The sequence below is a fragment of the Lates calcarifer genome, linkage group LG11 (assembly GCF_001640805.2).
Source record: "Lates calcarifer isolate ASB-BC8 linkage group LG11, TLL_Latcal_v3, whole genome shotgun sequence".
NCBI classification, from domain to species: domain Eukaryota; kingdom Metazoa; phylum Chordata; class Actinopteri; family Centropomidae; genus Lates; species Lates calcarifer.
This window is the reverse complement of record NC_066843.1, coordinates 2,156,330-2,177,877: the sequence shown is the minus strand read 5'-3', so window position 1 is coordinate 2,177,877 and position 21,548 is coordinate 2,156,330. Positions and strand designations below refer to the sequence as shown.

Here is a 21,548-nt window from a genome sequence, read left to right as displayed (position 1 = left end):
AGTTTGTTGTTAGTATCATATAATGCTTATTCTAAATGATTAACACTGGTTGAATTTTAATGAACTATTAATGGTTTAGTCACTTATCCAGGAAAAATGAGCAACAACACAAAGACTAAACACAAAGATCTTTCGTTGTAACCTTCACTGGTCAGTGTTTCACCTCCAGCTGACCAAAGTGCTGATTGCTTCATTGAATGTCTCATCAACTTTATCTGCTCCTGCCTTGAATTTTTGTGCAGCTCTGTGAAAACGTTCCATTGTCCAACGAGGGGAATTCTGCACTTTTTTTTACCACTGGCAGAGCGATGTGGTCAGCATGAGCGATAAAGCACCACGGTGCTCCATAACGCTGAAGGGACGTGATCCTCATCTTCTGTCCCGCTCACCTCGTTAACACCTTTGTCAGTAATGGATAATGGCCGGTGCCTCTCTCCCCTGCTAATGAACACCAATATCAGTCTCTAGGTGTTCAGGATTGATGACGTGGCCTAATCGTCCCGTCTAATTGATACCCTACCATGCAGCACATATATTTCCCTGATTGGGTCACGGGGTGATCCCTGGGATATTGCACTCCGGCCAAGCAGCCTAATGTGTATCTCACCTCATTGAGTGATAAGAAGCCGTGCCTGAGCTAATGGCAGGGGAAGAGCCTCTTAATCTTGTACCTAATGGCACTCTCAAGTTAGATACAAAATCAATTAAACCGTGCATGTTAACATGTGAGAGTGCATGTGGGACTTTACAGTGATATAAAGTGGGTTTGCATAAGATGGTTTCTTTGACTTAAGAGGGTCTGCTCACAGTGGGCTAACAGTAAATGATGTGAGAATACTGACGGAGTAAAAGCAGACAGACTGTAGAGAATCTTAAAATGCTCTGCTTCCTTTAAAGGTGTAATATGGAACTTCAGCTTTAAAAAGTCTGAAAACAACCAGACCTGTGTCCATTAACCCAAATGTTTTTTTGCGGATAATTCAGCTCCTGGTAAAAACCTCCTGAACGACTGACGCTGAAGTAACCCTAACTGAGGGAAACTGACTCCCATGACCCCACGCTGCTTCATGTCATCGTTAAACTGCGTCTTTTGCTATTGTTTTGATTGAGAGATCCCTGTATGACAGTACCACAACACACTGCGTATTGTGAGATATTTTTCAGTGTGTGCTCTCCTTGGCTGTAACAGTGTTGAGTGGGCGGATCACTCACGCCTCCGTCTTGTTGGACTGTCGTCGGCAGGGCACAGTGTTGCTGACACACGTGCCAGTTACAGGGTCCACCGCCTCCACAATGACAAAGGGCCGCTCCTCCAGCGTGGCCACCGTCAGGTGCCTGTAATCCGACACCGGCTCCAGGTAGGAGCCGTACCGCGGCCACACGGGGTATCTCATCTGCAGGATCCCCATCTCATAGGTCCCCACCTGAGGGAGTCAGGAGAGAGAAGAAACAGATGGTTAGCATGCTGCTGTTTACTAAATAACTAAAGAGCATAACCCCATAACCACCTCCAATCTTTATACACTTATCTCCAGTGCTCTAACTGTACATTATGCTATTGCACATCTTTGATTTGTGCGTCTGGACCCGGTGCAGAGAGGAGAGTTTTACTTCGTAGACAGTTTAGCGGAAATTGATTTTTGGGTCACCGGGATGTAGAGAGTGCAATTACACATCTAACACAATGAAAGCAATTCCGCCCCCTGCTATATAACCAGTTAGCTAATTTTAATTGGATGTTGTGGGGAAACGAGCGTTCAGGCAAGCTGAATACATAATCAAGATCTGGAATTAAACATTTCATGCTCACTTATTTAAAGAAGCCGTGACCTGTTTAGCACCACGTTCCACGAATGTGCCTCTCTGACTCCGAACTGTTTAAATCACTGTGAAATGAGGGAGTGAAGGTCACAGAGGACCAGTCGGACCCCAGTTAAACAAAACAACACATTCCACTGATTGTTAACTTTGTGCTGAGTCAGATGGGGCCATAATTTAGCAAATGAACGACAGTAATGAGAAACAGCTACATTCAGAAAACATGATCTTTCTGAGGGTTGAACCTGCAGCTTCTATGTTACAGCACCATAATCAGAACCTCGACCATCAACTACCTGTTCTCATGTACACAGGTGATCTTTACTGACAAAACAGTTGATGTTGTACGATTAGTCTGATGAAGATGACTTTATTGGACTGATTTCAATCTTTTTTAAAGCTCGACCCTGTAACTAGTAAATGCTGAAATGATATTACTCAGATTAATTATCCATGAAAGTATTTAAGGATTCTTAAATATGAGGCAGTAATTAACAAAAATAATTATATCATCAACTCTGCAATATTTCAGTGTATTAATGATTTGTTTTACTGTCTAATGTATGTTTGTTACAGCCACTTTTAAGGTGCAAATCCATCCAACTCTAATAACCTTCCAGAGTTACAGTCCTTACTCCTCATATCACAAACAGCTGTGCAGTGGTTAGTGTGAGATAAAGCCTCAAAGTCGTGGATCTGTTACTTAAACCAGACTCCTGTGTCCACCTCATCAAAGTCATGCTTCTCCAAACTGCTCAGAAAACTACCATCTAAATATGATTGTACACATCAAGATTTCTCTACATTGCGACTAGGAGGCCTCGACCAAACCATGAAAATGACTCCTGACCAGAAACTGAGCAAAGAGTTAGTTCAGGCTGACAGACAGAGATGTAAACTTGACTGCACGTTTGTGTAGTCACTTGCTCCATTTATAATTTATAGAAAAACCTTAAACCTGATTGGTCAGAAAACAAAGTGTTTACAAAGTGATTCATTAATCAATAAACTCCAATCTCCTCCTGCTTTAGGTTCTTCTGTGTTACTGAAGATACAATAAATACGTCTAAATATCATCTGCACAATATTGCTTTTTTCACAAATCAGTAAGTGTGTATCAGTTAAGATATAAAATAATCTATAGTCTTGACAGGAGGCAGTTGTCTTTAATCTGCACAGTTTAATGGTCAGAGGGGAAGAATAAGAGATGAGAAGAGCAGTTTCTTTTCTGTCGATGGATCAATTCCACTCACAATTTACTTGTGACAGTGAGGTATCTGGGGCAACGTTTAAATGCTTGCTAACATGTTTATTTGACAAACACTCATCTGTGCTGCTGTAAATGTCATTAACTTCCTGGAGAGCTTTTAAAAAAAAGTGTCAGTCTGGACAAAATGTTTTTCCTCCCACATAATCTCTGCTGTTTATGCAGGAAGGGGGACAATCCTGTCTGATCACACCAGTCAGTACAGCATGTCACAATGAAATGAAACAACTGAAAGTGGAGGGGGTGTGTGCAAATACCCTGATTCTCTCTGGACTTTTCAGTCACTCCTCTCTCTCTCCTGTCGGTCGTATCGATCAGCTCTGCTGTTTACCCATCGCTCCACTCGCGGGCGTTTAGTCAAGTCAATCAGAATTTCAAATCATGTCCCTGCAGCTGCTCTCTGAAAACACTACAAACCCTTGTGAAATATATGGTAACTCTCTCTCTAGTATAAAGAAATCCATTGGGAAAATAGTGAAATTAGGTTATTTTTTTCCTGTTTACAAACCCCTATTTTCAGCCGTCGAGACTGTAATTTCAGGGTTTGTGTGCGTCACAGATACACAAACAGAGAGCGGCAGCTTTTCAGTCCTGTGTATCGCCCTGCCAGATAACAGCAATGACAGGAACACTTCCCTTCCTCCCCCAGGGCTGCTTCTTCTCCGTCGCCACCCTCTTTTGTCATGCTCTCCCTCCGTTTTCCCAAGTTACCTTGACTTTTAGATCCGGGAGGAAGTCGCAGAGGCAGCCGAACAATGACTCGTGGGAAGAAGCAAATTACGGCGGCTGCATGTGATAAGGGGATTGTGTGATTTAAGGTTAATAAATAAAAATGGTGAGCGAGTGTAATGCATCAGGTATCAGTCTACACCGCGTCAGAGTGAGGCTGGTAATACATAGCAGACCGACTCTGCCCTGCAACGTGTACAATGAGAAGGCTGAAAAAAGGCAATCAGAAAGTGGAATTGATTTTCAGGTGCCAGAGGCAACAGAAAGTTAAACACAGAAAAGGTATCGCCTCACACCTCTTAGCTGAAAATTTTGTGAAGTGGGCACGGTGTTGTGCTCTGAAGGAGCGAGAAAAGTATTTTTTCCTCGCACAAAAGGTTTATGGAAAGGTCAGGGTGGTGGGAATGAGGAGGGTGAGAGAGGGGACGCACTTACCTCCAACTCTGTGTTAAAGTCCCAGCTAAGGCCAAAAAGTCTGTGTTGTTTTATGTGAAAGTGTCTCTGATTGAACTCGACCAAAACCTCGAGTGACGCCTCCAATCCATGTTACTGTCACTGAACTCAATTTAATCCCAGTCTCTTTAGAGTCTGTGCTCATTTCTTAAAATTAGAGGAGACTGTGTTGCACTTGTTTCTGGAGCCAACTCTCCTGTTTGTCTTTGAATAAAACAGAGGACAAGGATACTGAGACGGTTAAACACCTCCTGAATCTGCTGGGAGTGTTGCAGGGGGGAGAACAATGCCCTTCAACATGAGCATCCAACAGCAGGACAGAGAAGAAAAGACAAAGCTGCTTTTGTCTGAGCTCTGATAAGAAACAGCTCATCAGGGATACAAAAGAAAAGGAAAGTAGAAAGAGAGAGAAGCTTTAGTTTAAAGATCGTCCTGTTACCTGCACTCTGCAACCTGTTCCTGCTTTCAGCTCTGTGTTGACTGATTGATTTAAGGCCATCTCAAACAGTGATCGTCTACGTCAAAGTATGTCAAGTACGTCAGCTAAAGTGCTTGTTTTTGCATCATCTGTTGTAAACTTTGATGGCAACTTTTCACATCAAGCCTTTCTTTGTTTTCAAGCAGTTGTTTTGTATGTTAAAGGATAATTCTGGGAATTCTTTAGTGTCTCTATATATCAGTACCAGACTCCATTGACAAAAACAGGAATTTTACCGAGCAGAACACAGGAGCTGCTGGAATACCACTGCCTCCATCTGTAAAGTTTGTCTGATTCAGCATGAATTAATGTTTCACTGACAGGTCTATATTACTAATTATAGTTACATAATGATTCACCAAAATGCAAAGTATTTTGTTTTCACAAATATCACAGGCTGAGGGATTGATTCATAGACAAAATGGCCTCCGTCTGTTTACATAGTCAAACTGTTTGTTTGCTTCTTTCACCATCACAGCTTCTCATCAGCTCAGAGCCTTTGTGACATATTGGAAATTAATAGGAAGTAGCACCAGAAAAACATCAATATAACATAATTAGCTTTGAAACGCCTGCGGCTGTTTACTTTGAGCGTGATGTTTAACTAAACACCTTCTATTCAACCAGTGGAGGAAGTGAACTCCCTCCGGTCTGGTGTCCACATCACATCCACCCCCTGTGGTTAAATTAATGTTTCAATCTCCAAACAAGTCAATGAGGCGGCGCGCTGCGGCAAAGTACCCTGACGACAGCGTGTGTGTGGGTTTTCTTTAATATCTTTGGAGGGTAGGAGTGAGAGAGAGGGAGAGGGGTGTGTGTTGAAAGTAGTACTGCTGGTGTGTGTGATTAGCAGATGATCCTTCATTAGGTGGTTCGTTGGTATCAGTGGAGTTCTGACTCTTCTAACCAGTCTTTACAAAGAGAGCAGTGATGTATGAAATCACTCTGATGTTAGCATGCAGAGAACGACGTCAGAGAAAGACACAGAGCAGCTCCTCTGTTTTCTCATCTTGCTCACCTTGTCCCACTGTCTCTCTCTGTCCAGAGTGATGATTATCATGGCCGGATTCACCAGGTAGCCGTTACTGTTGAAGGAGAAGTCGTTGTGTTCCCAGGTTACATTCAACATGTGCCTGTAGAGACACGAAGAAAAGGATGATTTAAAAACATGACTTAAAAACAAAAAGACGTCATTTTCTGTGACCTGTCATCAAACTGCTGGCTGTACTGTTAAAGTCCTCAAAGATGTTTAAAGATATTCAGTTTAATGTCACGTGAGATAAAGAAAAGCAGCAGATCCTCACAGCTGAGAAGCTTGAACTTCTCCCATGGATCAGTGTTAAAGACATTGGTCTGTTGGAAATGTACTTTGCTGCTGTGACGTGAAAAACCTGCTGATGTTTCTCGAAAAGACTGAGCTGAGAGAAACAGAAACCAAAATCATAAATATGAGCCACTGAGCCACTTTATGGCAGAATAGTGAGAAAATACATCGTAATTCTTTCTTAGGAAAAATTGCAGCTTTTTAAAAAACTATTTCTCTTCCATAAATTTCATAAACATGCTCCACATGTTTTAAATGTTTTCACCTGTAGGGCTGCAACAGTTCTTTTCATCTTCATCATAAAATAAAAAAGCCTCCTGCAGCTTCTCAGAGATTACAGTGACATGCTCAAATGTTGACAATCAAATATGAAACAGCTGCAGATTATTTTTCTGTTAATCGATTAATCAACTAATTCACTTTCAATTCAGTTTTATTCATACAGCACTAAATCACAGCATACAGTATCTCAGGGCACAAGGTCCAGACCCTGGATTAAAAAAACCCAACAGTTCCCACAGTGAGCTGCACTCAGCCACAGTGGAGACAGTGTTTTTGGGTTCAGGAAAACATTTCAAATGAACTGAATAATGTCACAGTTGTCTTATAATGGTGCAGAGAAATCACAGCTGCTCTCTGTTTGTAAACGGTCGACACCACAGAGACGCCGAGTGTCTGATTGCTGCTGTACAATGCAGGAAACACTTTTCTGTCTCCTTTGATTTCATTGTTTCATCGCTCCTTCCTGTTATATTAGACCTGTGGCGCTGCTCTCTCACCTCATCCGTCACTCCAGCAGAGGTGTTGAAATCCTGCTGGGAGGAGAATAGCCTTCAGCCGGGTCTGTGTGAAAAGCCTATTTAATCTGGTAATCTGCGATAATCCCATTAACAGGTGAGCCGACTCATTATCAAGAGCTTACTTGGAAAAAAAAAAAAAAAAATCTCCAATCAAGTGAGGACAAAAGTGAGAGGCGAGGGTGGACGTTAATGTTTGATCTGGCTGTGAGGAGGAGAGGCGACGACTATACAGCTAATAGAAAGTGCTTTGTTCTATCTTTCCGACCTTCACGTTATGTGACGAGAGCTGCTGCTACTCAAATCATGCCTGCTGGCTTCAGGAAGCCTAAAAGGAGCGAGGGCTGTACAGTATCAAAGCATCAGATAATGTTCAGCGTTTCCGCGTGTTCATGGCCAGTTTGGGTTTACAAAAGGAAAAGTTGTGTCCCCTGCGGCTCGGCAGAGCGCCAAAGAAAAATGACTTGTGACATCAGAGGGAGCGAGTGATGTTTCATAATGCAAGAGGAGTGTGTGATGATGCTTGTGTCCCGTTAGCAGCCCCTTGGTGACCATCTATAACAACACACACACATTTCCACACGGCGCACTCCAGTCTCCCTGAATGACCTTGGCTTATATGAGCCAAAAGCTGAGGCTGGAGTAGGGTTTTTTCCCCGGCTCTTCCCTTCGCTGATTAAAACATTTTTCTAACAAAATAGGATTTCCTCCGTGCCCCGCGGCACAGATGGCATCAGATTGCTCTTTTGGGCAAAAGAAGCCACGCCCTCGTCCGTCAGTCTCCAGGAGATATAGGGGAGCGCTCGCTGCGAGAGATGGATGGTGTGAGATAGACGGCAGAGGACACCGTTTGGGAGACTGACAGTCGCCATAAAACGTGCTCCACAACACCAAACAGATGGGAAGTCATGAATAAATAAGCAACTGTTGACCTCTTTTTGCCAAGTCCCAGAGATGTAAGTGCGAGCCGATTACTGCTGCATCTTCATGATATATCAGAGATTAAAGAGGGGAGTTATTCCCAATGTGACCTCTGACCATCAGACATCATTCATCTATAGATCCTAAACATTAGACAAGTAAGAAGCTGGAAGACGATAAAGAGTGTCCTCTGCAGAAAAAGGATTTGTTGTTTTTGTAAGTGACAGATAGAGACCGTCCTAGTGAAGGCAGAAGTTGTGTTTTGATGATGGGGACATAGAAACTGCAGCATTCATTTCTTCTGTTCCTGACCATGAACTTTCCCTGGAATTAGCCTGAATTTAGTTGGTCCCCTGCCTCCTCAGATGCAGCGGTCGAATCCCCAGCAGGACCTCAAACTGTCCCACAAACATCCTAAAAAATATGTCTGCAGCTGGCTGCAGTGGAGCGTCAGCTTCTGTATATTTGCAGGCAAATATCTCGCATGTTCGCGTTCTGTATTCCCGTCACGCTGTGTGTGGAAAGCCATTGTTTTACAAGGGAAGTGACTGAAAGCTTATTTTCTTACACCTGATTGTTTTGAAGGTTGCTCTTGGCTCATTTTTGCACAGTTGCTGGAACAGTTGGTCACATTAAGGGTTTGTTTTTTATAATACTCAGTGGTTCAATTTAAAATTAAAACATTATCCTCAGTGTCTAATTTATGATTGTACACAACAAACAAGTCACCATAAAGTACACATGAGACAGTCTAAAGCTACGACGCCTCATTTCTCACGTTTAATGTTTGATCATTAACAGCAAGTCACTGCAAAGTTGTTTCCCTGGGAAGAACTTCCACTCTGTAACTCACTCCTGCCACTTATGAGCGCTGTCTCCACATGGCCCTGGTGACCATTTCACTGAATGTGAGTGCAGTCTCTGGCTGGAGAACAATCTGTAGCCACTAGCTTCTCCTTTTCTTCGTCTAACATGCATGGATGCATTGTGCTGCTCTCCCTGGGGATGGATGTTACTGCCACCAAACAAGCAAACACCATCAAACACCAGCAAATACAATCAGGAGGAGATCAGAAAATAGAAGCTTCCTACTAAAATATGAGAAAATCAACTAAAATTTGCATTAAATTTTCCTTGGCTCACCTGAACAGAGTGTCATTAGCAGCTGAAGGCTTGACGGGGTTGTGACAGTCACTGTGGCCCTCAGGAATGAAGCCCCTCTGTTTCCTAAAGCTCTGCACACCTTTCACCACGATGGCCACCCCATCCCTCACCCTCTTCCTCAGGCTCATCCTCCACCGGTCCGTGATGATGCTGATGAGCCCCACGGGGAAGCTGTCGGGCGGCGGGATGTCCGGGTTCCCCACAGCCAGGCTGGGGATAATCCAGATGTAGCCCGGCCCCACCAGTCCGGCCTCGCCCGCCATGGAAAACAGATACTGGGCCTCTTCGTGCGAGCAGTAGACCAACAACACCTGGGCGTCAATCTGCTGCAGCAGCCTTCGCGCTCTGATGTCGTTCATGCCGTCGGCGGACATGTCGAAGGTCAGCACGTCCTGCAGGTCCCATATGAAGTAGCTGGTGTCAGTGAAGGACTTGATGTAATCCACGTAGGCTTCATAGCCCGGGTAGAGGCTGGTAATGACCACAAAGCTGTCCCAGTTGTACTCCTCCATCACCTTGAACATGCCGTTGATCTGCTGCTCGATGGAGGAGCCCAGCTGGAGGAAGTTGGAGCCTTCGCCCTGGAGGAAGAGGAAAGCATGGCGTCAGGGGAGGGAACACACATGAAGACCTTTATGGTTAGTTAACCCGCCGCATGCAGTTTACTCCTGAATAACCAGCGAAATGAACACATCTTAACTGAATTTGTTTAACGTGCACTGGGATCTGTGGAGGACCCTCCGTACGCCTCATGAGAACACACACACATCATTTATACTCAGACAAATCACACACACAGCAGTGAGTTGCTGAACCACTAGGGTCTGTAGTGCAGCTGTGACAGGAGCTAAGTGGTTCTGCTTTATTTTGCTCTTCCAGGAGCTGCAGACCAATTCATCACTTAAACGCACATGTCTTAGTTTTGCCGCGCAAACACTGGCCGTCATCCATACTTGCAAATTCAGAGGGATGGCACTATCACTGTGGCCAGCGCCTGCTCCTGCTTTCATTTCTCTTTTCTTCAAATGCAGTGACCTTGAGCTGCGAATGAGGCTTTTCTGCTCACACACAAAAAGCCCACGCTGTTTACTGTGAATATGAACTTTTTTAAAGCACAAAACAAAAGCTACAGCTCTGAGAGTTTTGAAATGCAGTGACAGAACATTTATATAGATTTATTCAAAGGCGCTACTTTAAGGTCAAATTAGCAAAAAGTGAAGGTGATTATGGGAAATGAGGAATAAACTCATTGAAGTAATTTACTTCTGCTTCATACTGATAGAGGTTCATCTGTTTCTTCGCTTTTTAATAAGCCAAAGGTTTGTAGGTCATTTACAAATATATCTGTAAAAGGCCATTCATGATTAATAAAATAAATGAATCCATTAATCTGAGTTTTAAATGTTAATCAGGAGGTTAATAAAAAATGACAACTAATTATCATTTAGAAACATTCATAATTAATGACTTCTTCAGATTTTAAATTGCAGACTTACTAACTCTTGCTGATGAAGAAGTGATGACTCTTACATAAAGCATTAAAAATCAATTCATTAAGCGTCAATAAATCCATTAGTTACAACTCAGACTCCTTTATAACGGATCCCTAATTAGAAGAAGATACTGAAATACAAGAGGCCAGCAGGCGTCTCAACCATGATCTCATGTCTTCACAGTAATTATTCTAAGGTATGATAATTAATGTGACAGTGATGGATTGATTCTACTCTGCATTTAGAGCCATTAGATTCAACAGGGGTTATTGATTCTTCAGCAGATTCCAATTACTCCACCTCATCTTTCCTGTGCAAAACAAACATCATCATTAAATCCTGTACCATCTGTAGTAGTGTGACGTTAGTGTGTGAGTATATAAACAGTGTTCATTATTCTTTTAGAGCTTTAATGATGAGATGTGATTTTATTCCTGAAATTGATCTGAAACTGACTTTAAAAAAAACTTTTCTGCCTCTTTTACTCCAGAAGTAGAAATACATGTTTTAACTCTGGTGTGATCATGTTATAAAAAGCCTTCGTCAGGCTGATAGGTAGGTGGCCTCTTCCTGACCCTCTCCTTCTCTGGGGAAAAACCACTCTATCCCGAGCACCAGGACCTCAGAGAGAGGGAAAAAAAGTGTAGGGGCCAGGCGTCCTGAGACTGCAAACAGGCCTGTTATCTTATTCAGCCTGTCTCCTCGTTGTCCTTGAGAGAAGTTCAGCGGTCTTGTGATGTATGAGCATCTTACGATTTCAGACGTCACGGCTAAATCCACTGACTTTGTGCCTCTGACTGTCCGTGCTCGTGCCCCTGAAAATATTTTCTTTTTCTGTTGTCTTGTTTCACTTGTCACTGCCCTTGTCTCCTCAGACTTCTTATATCCTCTAACAGTGAAGTAGCTGTGTGTAATAAAGAAGTCTTTCATGCATAGCTTTTGATTTACTATTAATTTATTCATTGGAAGAGAAGGTGCCCGACCCACAGTGTGTGGATTGTGATTAAACCACTGTGAATGTAAAGAAGAAATAATGTCTATTTGTCATTTTAATTCATTACATTAAAACCTTTTACTTTAAAATGGCTGGATTCATATGTTACTCATTAATATTCATATAAATGGCACTCGGTTATCAGCGTCTTTACTAAGAATTGGTTTCTGCTCAGTGTAAGGGACCTGCAGTGGACTAAGATGGATTAGACTGCATTGGAGGCCGGCTGGCTGGATACATCCATACTGTGTGCAGGGATCTTATGCAGGTTAGTCACGGAGGAGCTTGAGAAGATCGTATAAATCTACTCATTTTCTCCTTCCCCTCACCGTCCCACAGCAAATCTGTCAGCGTTACCGCCGTATATTCTTGTACGTGCCGCTGCCTGTACCTGCGTCTGCAGCGGCGCAGCGATCAGTTTGTTCCCTGACAAGTGCTAAGGTGTCAGTCTAGTGTTTCTGTATGCCTCGCACATGCTTACCAGCCCATGGGTCTATCAGAGTCAAGCGCCCAGCAAACTACAATCTCAACAGTTCAATTAGCAGAGAGCAGACTGATAGCACAGTCCAAATGAGCCCGGGGCATTACCACAGGCTCAGCAGCAGCTCAAAGCCTGAAGTCACGACCGCCCCGTTAGTGTGCAGAGCATGCACAGAGCTGTCCAAGGCATATGGTTGTAGGGAATGAAATGAAACAGTTGAGATCGGTTACAGAGAATGAAATATGAAGTGATCACCTTTCCAGTTGGCAGATGCAGGCAAAAGTGTTTATGCCGCTTCAGAACAGGCCCCTCTCAGAGGCTGGGGCAGAAAGCCTGCTGTCACAGCCTCATCCTGGCTGCAGCCCACTTCCTCCCTGAACTCTCTCCAAAAAAAATCTGTCTCTTTGGTCTTTGTTCTCTCAATGTGATGAATTGGACAAATGCAGAAGTCACCAGACTCTGATGTTGGCTGACCTCCAGCTGTCTATAACATAGAGGAGCACTGCAGGGTGTGTTGGTGCACTGTGATATCACTGCTGGGTGTGGTTACAGGTGCAGTCGGCTAAATGTGCCCGTGTTTTTCCATGTTGTGGCCTTATGTTGTTATGACCACACCACCACCAGTCCTTAAGAGGATCTGAAGCCTGTTCAACAAATTCAAGAATGTGTTTCTCGGCTTTGCACAGTTGGCTAATAGAAACAGTGATGGATATTATATCTATGAATGCTAAGTCAAAGGAAACTGCACTTGCTTTAGATTCATCAAGACATTTTGCCCTCTTGGTTTGTGTGGTCCAGCAGGATCTGCAGTTAGTATATGATCATTTAAATATTTGCCATCATTAAATATGTGCTAAATGTAATGAAACTGCTGCAGGAAATGCTGAAAGTTAAGGTATATTCTATTTTTGTTGTCAATGGAGTCTGGTAGTGATGTATAGTGATGTTTCCAGTTTTAATAAAAAGCTCTGTCTCTGTAGGAATCCTGTCCATAATGTTGTCAGACACATAACAAAACCAAGCACTGTAGTGGACGGACTTTGACGTTGGATTACATCGCAGCAGTTGTTCATGGTGGCTGGCTTCACTGTTCCTGCTCAGTACTGCACCTGAGTTAATGTTTAACACGTATGTCCAGACGTAGGCAAAACAGATTGAAAAACCTTTAATCTGTTTTGGACTAATTCATTTAAACAAATTCCAAAATATTCTGCATAATAATTCAGAAATCCTCCAAGTCCAAAATGTCCACGATGTACAGTGAAATCTCCACTGGTGGACAAAGCTCTGTTATCTCACAGTATATATGGTCATATTGGCCATCACTATGGGTAATGTATGTCAGATTATAAACAGGGCATTTGTAAATGGTCGTCAACCATGACTCTGTTCAGTCAGTAAGCTGCACTTCCACAGTGTTGTTCACAGAAGCTCACAGTAATAGTCTACAGTCCCAAAGAAGATTACAGCCATTGAGTGGAAAGCTTAGCTTCTCAAGGCTGAGATTACATTCACAAGGGTAAAATAGAAAGTTGTCTCTGTTTACAGATACAGATTAAAATGTTGCGTTGGTCTACGCGGTCGACTTGAACTTTTTAACCCTTTAACATTTTGTCGAACGTGTAGCACTCAAATCTTGAAACGTCCAGTTGACTGAAAGCTTTGCAGCATGAAGATTAGTCGTGAGATGCAGTGAAACTTTGAGTTAGATGAGCGTGTAAAGCAGTGATTATCTCTGAACCACAGCTGTTTATACAGCAGTGGTGGCCATGTCACTGAAACCAACTGTTTTTTTCTAATACACTACAGTCTTGCTCTAAAACACTCATTTAATAGCTGAAGGTTATTTGAATGACTCAGGTCGGTGATGCCTATTGATAGACTTGGAATGCATCCACAGATGTAAAGGAAACAGGAGATTAAAGTCAGCCGGCTCAGAGGGACTGAGGCCACAGGGAAGTGATGCATTAAGGCAAATGTGTTCTGGCAGTGGATGAAATTAGCACTGAAGATATGGAACAGAAAGTGGTGTATGGTTCCCCTGGTCCCCCAGTAGCTGCAGCCATCTCCCTCTCCCTCTCCGCCCCTCTATGAAGAGCGACTTCTGGCCACCGCTCTTTGCTGCGACATATGTCTGCCTCCGCCGCGCAGCAGGAAGTGCCCTGGCACCGCCTTCCCGTCCTGCCTGACGTCACATAGATCCTGAGCGGCGACCAGGAACAGACACACACAACTCTCTGGTCATCTGCCATTTCTCACAAAGCTGGAGGCTTTGTATAGATGGTGGAGCGAGATTAAAACAGTACGCAAATCAGCATCGATGTTCTCTCTGCATGTGACTCAAGAAAATGAAGAGAAATCATTGAGGATTGAATAATTTTCACCTGCAGTTCCAAAGTTCAAAAGCCAACTAATTAAAATATCTCACAAAATAACTTTATGTGAGTTTCACATTTAGATTTTAATCATTCAAACCTGTACTAACATGGTATGGAGTAATTAAAAAAAAGCACAACATAAATTAGTTAAACAAAGAAGAAATCAAATTTACGTATGACCTTTGGATTATCCAGCTTCAACATCAGAGTTAACTGGACTATCTTATATTTTTACACTCAAACAAAAGGTGATGCACATATGATGGATGATTACCACTTGTCAAGGACAGAATCAGAGATAAAAGATGTTCAGACCTTTGGTTCCTACGCAGCCCTGTCTCCTACGGCCCTGTTCATACTTGGTGTTAACATGTATCTTGGGTGATCTGATAGCGACTGGACGTACGTCAGCTCATGCTTTGCATTAGAATGCGTCTCCACTCTCGTCTCAAGTGACCACTTGTGATCGGATCTATGCACAGATAAAAACGTACATCATTTCTGTTTGCTAAGACCAAATGTGTTGGCTCTGTTCCTTTGTGTGTTCTTCCCAAGATGCTTGACTCGTAATATATCTCTGTGGTCTTCCCGAAATCTTAAGACGTCGTTGAGACTGTGAGGTAAAGTGGGGGCACATGCTGCAAGATAATCGAGCTGATTTTCAAGCCGATTTCACGATGATGATTGGAAGATGATCGGGGCTGCCCCGGTAAATATTGTGTTCAGTATATACTACTACCTCTGAATGTAGTCTGAACAATCAGATCTTATTGTGTCATTTGTGATTAGATCACCCAAGACGCATGTTAACGCCATGTATGAACATGGATATTACGTTTCTAGAAAGCTGATTTACAGCAGCAAATCTGTTTTTGAGGATCTACATAACAAGAAAATACTGTGTGTTATCTGTTGCCTGACAGTATCTGCTCATAGCAGCTGAATTAATAAGCTTTTTTATGGTCATGTTTAGGGGCTTACAGCACTTGTAAGTTTAGGAAAAAATCTGGGTCTTTGTATAACACAGAAAAAGTCTGCAGTGACTTGTGTTGACATTTTACCAAAAACTGGATCTCTCCCTGAGTTATACCAGCCACCGTGTTGCCTAAACCAGATCACACGTGGGACCGCTCTGCCTCGGTCTAGACAGGTTACACTGTAACTGTGCCAGTGGTTTCAAAAAGTGAGTGAGTTCAGGACGTAGTGAAAGCAGAGAGAGAGAAAAAAGAACTGCTCTAGTTCTGAGAAAAGCCTCGGGCTTATGTTCCTGCAAAGACAATCAGGTTTTGCTCGTGTCTGACTTACATTTTGTTCACTTACAGCACTGTGGCATGAAGGATGTGATCTGTCAGACCGCAGAATGAATGCTTCAAAGGATGTTTGAGTTTCAGGTCAGGATATTGGACTAAATGCATAATGAGAGGAAAAGTAGAAAACTACATCAGCCGCCTTGTGTGTGTAATTACATCTGAAGGACATCAGTGTGTGTTTTTATTAGTTCATCACAGCTCCTCCCAACCACACTGTCACAAAACTGCTGTGGTCAGGACGACGGCAGGAAGGATTCCCTGTTAAAACACCGTTTCCTAACTGACGTGCTGTATAATCACTTTAATGGTAACTCTGACTGAAATAGTTTTAGATCCATAAACTTGGCTTAGTGCTAAACAAAGAGGTGACAGATCAGAAAATGCTCACATTAATCTTTGTTTTAATGGATGATGGATGGTTTTAGACAGCGATAACAAATGACCTGTTTTCTTGTTTAGTTTCGACGACTTGCTGGAGCTGTGCTGTACTGTGTATATTTTAGCTTTTAAACCAGGTGCAAGTTCAGCTTTTTTGGGCTTCACACGCTTCGCAGCCATGTGTGTCAGCCATGATTACTGCTATTGATTTATCCCCTGTTTGCACACTAAGCAGGCCAGTGGGAGGTGACTGATCTGCTGGCAATACTGAAGTATCTAGCTTTGATCTGCTGTCCATCTGAGGTGGACATATGGCTGCTAGCTTGAATGAGTCTTACTCTATAGCTGCATGAATAAGCAATATTTTAGTGGAATGAACTTTGCTTAATACTTCCGTACTTACGTAGTTTTCATCTCAACATTTGTTCCTTCTCTGGCTGAGTTGCTTGTCTTTATTTCCTGTTTTCTCCTCATCCAGGTAGAGAATGATGAGAATAATGTGATGTTGCCAATCAACAAACTGAAATGTCCCGAGGACAGGAATCGGTTTATCACCTAATTTTATGCTGTCACTTTCAGAAAGATCAAACTCTTGGCTTTCAGTGATAACGTATGAAAAATGAATGAGCTCTATTGCCTTGTTGACTGCCTTTGACAGCGTCCCATAAATCAATCGACGGGCGGCGTCCCTGATTATTGAGAAGGCGATTGGACCCAAATCATCTCCGTACCTCTGGAACATGACTTCCATGTGGAGATTTTTACATTTAAATATTAATAGATGACGAGTTAAATTATAATTAGGTGACTTCTTGCATTCTGATAACGCCTTTAGTTTTTGTGCATTAGACTGAAGATAAATCTGTCTACTGGAAAGATGATTTTACTGCCAGTATTCATGATAGTATAATGACGGACAGAACAAACTCTTATTGATGTTTCAGGACCTTGATTTTTATTTTCTATCTGGGACTGTCACTGAATTTATACGATGTGTCAGCCCATTGTTTTCCACTTGTAAAAAAAAAAACTGGACTTCCGCCATCTGGATCCTGTGATATGCTCCTCTATAATTACTCTGGATAGACTGATCCCAGAGGTAAAATGCCACTACTCCAGCTCCCTCGGTGTGATGTAATCTATAGCGGTCCCTTGGATGTTGAGACATGCTGACAGACATCGCTTTCTTCTTCCCCACAGCCTGCTATTGGCAGCTCTTTGTGAACGGAGGCAGCATGGCTCTGATGGGTGGTAGAGTGGGCTCAGCGATCCTGTGTGCACATGTCTGCACCAATTTCTTTATTTTGGATCTGAAAACAGACCAACTCTCAGCCACCATCAAACACGTCTCTCAGGCAGAGTTTCAGCTTTGGGAACTAGTGGGTGTCCTGACAGTGGAGAAGTGTTCATGTCCAATATGTATGCAAAACCACATGTAGAGCGTTGACTGCATGGGGGCCCAAGACCATAACAAATTACTTAAAAATGTGAAATTATCATGTGAGCCATGGAGGTGTGCATGTCAGTCAGAGGCTCAGTACCTCAGTGGGTAGCAGAAGATTACGGTTGGTTTCCAACTGAGACCATCCATATTAATAATGCATGCACTCACTGTTCTGTAAGGCTTTTTAATGCATTCACTTCATGGCACATATTAATTGTCTCAACTTCTTTCACTGGCTAATTACTGGATGAAAAGCAGTCATTCATTTTAACGGCTGCCAGGCTTCGTCATTATGCTTATTTCTTAAACGTGTTTATTCTGTGATTTATCAAGATTGAGTTGCTGTTACTGTCCTCAAGTTAGAATAGTTAGAGTGTAAATGAGCAGCAGGAGGCATTAACTGCTGAGTGACATCTCTTTTATTACCCTCGAGAAGCCATGCTGGTGGCAAGATCACCCAACGTGGTTTCTGAAATGGATGCAGCTGACAGGGGAGCAGTTTACAGACCTATATGAATTAAGGAAGGTACTGGAGTCTTATCAGTGCATCCTTGTTTTCTTCAACATGGAAAAACATAGTATCCTCTATGAAGAACGCATGCCTTACTAAAGGATCTTTAAAAGACCTTTGCAATCAGTGCAGCATTGATCAAGAACTGTGTACCTGGCCACTGCAAACAGCTGCTTCATTGTAATCATATGGGGCCATCATCTTCATCAAAGTCCACTAAAGTGCTTGTTTTTGCCACAGACTCAGATCGTTATTAGAAGTGTCTGACAACTGTATGGATTAAGATTCTTTTTGTTTAACCAGAAACACCAGACTCCACTGAGTCCAGCAGCTGCTGTGGTCTGCTCCGTTTTTTTTCAACCTCTTACTCTCATATTTGCCAGATTATTTCTGACCAGAATTGTCACCAGTTCTCTCAAAATTGAGGAAAAAAGTCTTTTAAAATCATTTTGCATTTACAAGTCTCTCTGTCCTTTTCTGTTTTTTCAAAAATACTTGAAAGGCGGTTTTATAATGGATTAAAAAACCTGGTACTGTGATGCTTAATTTTTGAACATCGATTAATTCTTGTGGTCTAGTTTTGATACTTTATGTCATAATGCCTCACTTATTCATTTATCTCATTATGGCAGATATTCAAACGACTCTAATTTCAGTGACATATTGGAAACATTGTGTAAATGTAAATATGTGGGTATGTGATGTGGTGTTAGTTACTTGTGGTGTCCCACAGGGGTCTGTTCTTGAACCATTCATTTTTTCATACATTCTGAATGAGATACAGTTTGCGGGTATTTTAATTTTACAAGGTTTCTCTCTTAATTAAACAAAAGAGCAAAAAACCCTACAGGATATATACTAATATATAAAATATATATAGAATATGTAAATATAAACGTTAGCTCAACTTTTTTCCTAGTAAAACGGCTGCTGTGTCAAATTTACTTTGCCTTAAATCTATAAAAATCATCAGTTGACAGACTCATGTTGCAGGGATTCAAACTGTATCTGTCAACATGTAATGTTATCCTGTGATGGCCAGCTCTGCTGTAGTGTGTGATGCAGGACGCACTGAAATGTCACAAGAAAAAAGCCATTTTGAAAGGATTATATTCGTCTCTGTGGCTGAGGCTTTTGTGGCTACTGCTCCTATAGATGGATCATTTCTGCTAAACCTCCGAGCTTCAACTGTAAAAGCAGCGTAATGGCTTGTTGTTTCACAAGACCCTCTTCAGTTGTTTACCTTACCTGAGAGTTAGGGCTTCATATAGCGCTCATACCAATACCTATTACCAACAGAAAGAACATTTGAGGGATTTATGCTTTTATGTTTGACCTTGACAAAGCCCTTAATTCATTTCTTACTTCTTGAACCTGGTGCAGCTTTAATGCGATGCCTGTGCAGATTGGTATTTTTAATATTTATTGGATCATTAAATCATTTTAAAAGGACAGATTGTGCCAGTCTATCTACTTAATGCTCATTTTGTCTGATGTAATTAGCACTGAAATTACTATACGTGTGGGCTTGTGTGTGATTATTTGACTGCTCCCAGGAAAATAAATCTGCACCTTGAGTGGAATTGTGACTGAAATGATTTCACTTTTGCTTTAAGGGCTGTAATTACCACCACAGTCTCGTGCTGCAGGCTCTGAAGCAGTTTATTGAATATTCCAAGTACAGATCAAACCATGCGTCTCTAACACTTAACACCTGACAACAAATGGCCAAGAACTCTGAAGTCGAATCTACTGTGACCCTGTGGACGTGTATCATAATCTGCTGGATGATTTATGGTACAACAGTTAAAAATACAATAGTACTATACTCACCACAAATCTGAGACACTTGGACTTTACTCAGATATTTCCACTACATTTATTTCACAGCTGTAGCAGTAGTTAAATGAAACTGTTAAAGGCAAATTGTGGGACCTGCTTCATCACAGATCTGTAATTTTTCCTGAATATATGAAACAAAACTCAGTCTGAGCTGTCTGGAGATATTACAGCCTCCCTCTTTAGCATTTACTAACCAGGATGATGGCGAGAAATGATGAGAAGTCATCGGCTTGTTCCTGTCTTTTGGTTCATTTGGTAAAATGAGGAAAATGATCTGATTTACAATCCAATGATGGACTGTAGCTGGTGGCGTCTGTGCTGCTCTTCACTGGCTGATAATCTGTATTCACCCTGTGATTTCCTGTATTCATTACTTTATACAGCTTTTCTGTTTAGCTGCAGTATCTAATGTGGGTTGTTGACTGTGAATGAAAGAAATTACCTGAAGATTTAAACCGGCTTCTCTGGCAGTTGTCCTGTGCAGCCTGAATGTTTGAGGTGTAGTTTCTGGGCATATTAATGCTTTAGTTCAGTTTTCAGTAACTTTCTACAACAAAGCTCCCTCAGATAGTGGGAGCAGCTCTTTACTGGCCCCACACTCACCTTGTATGGCAGGACGACAGCAGAGCCTCCGCTGATGCCCACAATGGGCACAGCTGTCTGAGTGGAGATGAAGTCCAAGATCTGTGCCACGGCCTCCGAGCCAACGTTGTCCTCAAACACCACGCCATGGACGCGGTTGGTGGAGAGGGTGTCACAGATGCGGGTGAGCAGCGCCCGTGGGTTGGTGTTGTTGACCAGCACAGTGATGGGGTTCACCTCCAGAGGCAGGTCCATGAAGTTCTCCCGACTTAACCGCCCCTTAATCTCGGTCTGGTAGGCCGAGCCGCTGAACACCACCGCCACGTTCACGGAGGGCGTGGGAATCCCAAACGGCCGGCCCGAACAGCAGGGCACAGTGCAGAACAGCAGCAGCAGCAGCGGCGGCGGCGGCCACCACGGGGAGTCGCTCAAGCAGCCTAGACGAACGCCCATCTCAGTCACCTACTGCCTGGAGGAGGGGTCAGAGTGGAGGAAGGGGTCAGGAGAAGGGATTGACATATTAGATACACGGGACGAGTCGTCGTCTTTTTCTGAAATGCTGTGATAATACTGAGTAATCCCAGCTGGCCGGCCAACCAACCTGCCTTTTGTTTAGAGTTGGTTTATTTTGATTAATGACCTTTTAGCTTCATCTCTCAGTGTGCTGCTCTGCCTGCCATAACTAAGACAGTGTAAGAGCCCATTAACGGAGCGCAGAGTAGTATTTTTAGAGTGTGTCAGCGTGCAACATGAGGCTGTGGCCAGGCTGTTGCGTCTTAGGATGGCAGCTGCCACCCTGCTGCTGTTGTATTCTGTGGTCCAACCCAACAGATGGTGTCCAGTGTTTAATGCAACAAATGGAGAACAAGAGGATTTATCATTTTTCTCTCGTGACATTACTTTTGAAGCTGTTGCTTAATTTTTCAGCATTCAAACTTAATCTGCCAAAGGTCTGCATGCATGGTTTTGGCCTTGCTGATTAATTCACATCCATTGTCTCATTATTATGATATGTAAGCTGTTTGGGAAAGTTTTTCAGCCTCTAGTTTTGAAACTGGCATTTTAATTATTCAGACAGCAAAGTCTATATTTACAAAGGAATTGAAATCCCCTAGTTGGCCTTTGAACAAATCCAAGCTCTTTGTGCAACATTGCATCACTAATGGACTGGATTGCAACCAGTA

General features: G+C 42.6%; 1 protein-coding gene across 1 annotated transcript in view; it reads right to left on the bottom strand.

The window, feature by feature from the left end:
* The window catches only part of LOC108888584 (glutamate receptor ionotropic, NMDA 2C-like), a 52,804-nt gene that overhangs the window by 14,900 nt on the left and 16,356 nt on the right, over window positions 1-21,548 (bottom strand). The window contains 4 exon segments of the mRNA XM_051074165.1: window positions 1,213-1,424; window positions 5,764-5,878; window positions 8,931-9,532; window positions 20,386-20,833. Of these exon segments, the coding sequence (XP_050930122.1) occupies window positions 1,213-1,424; window positions 5,764-5,878; window positions 8,931-9,532; window positions 20,386-20,817 (1,361 nt within the window). The 5' untranslated portion in view covers window positions 20,818-20,833.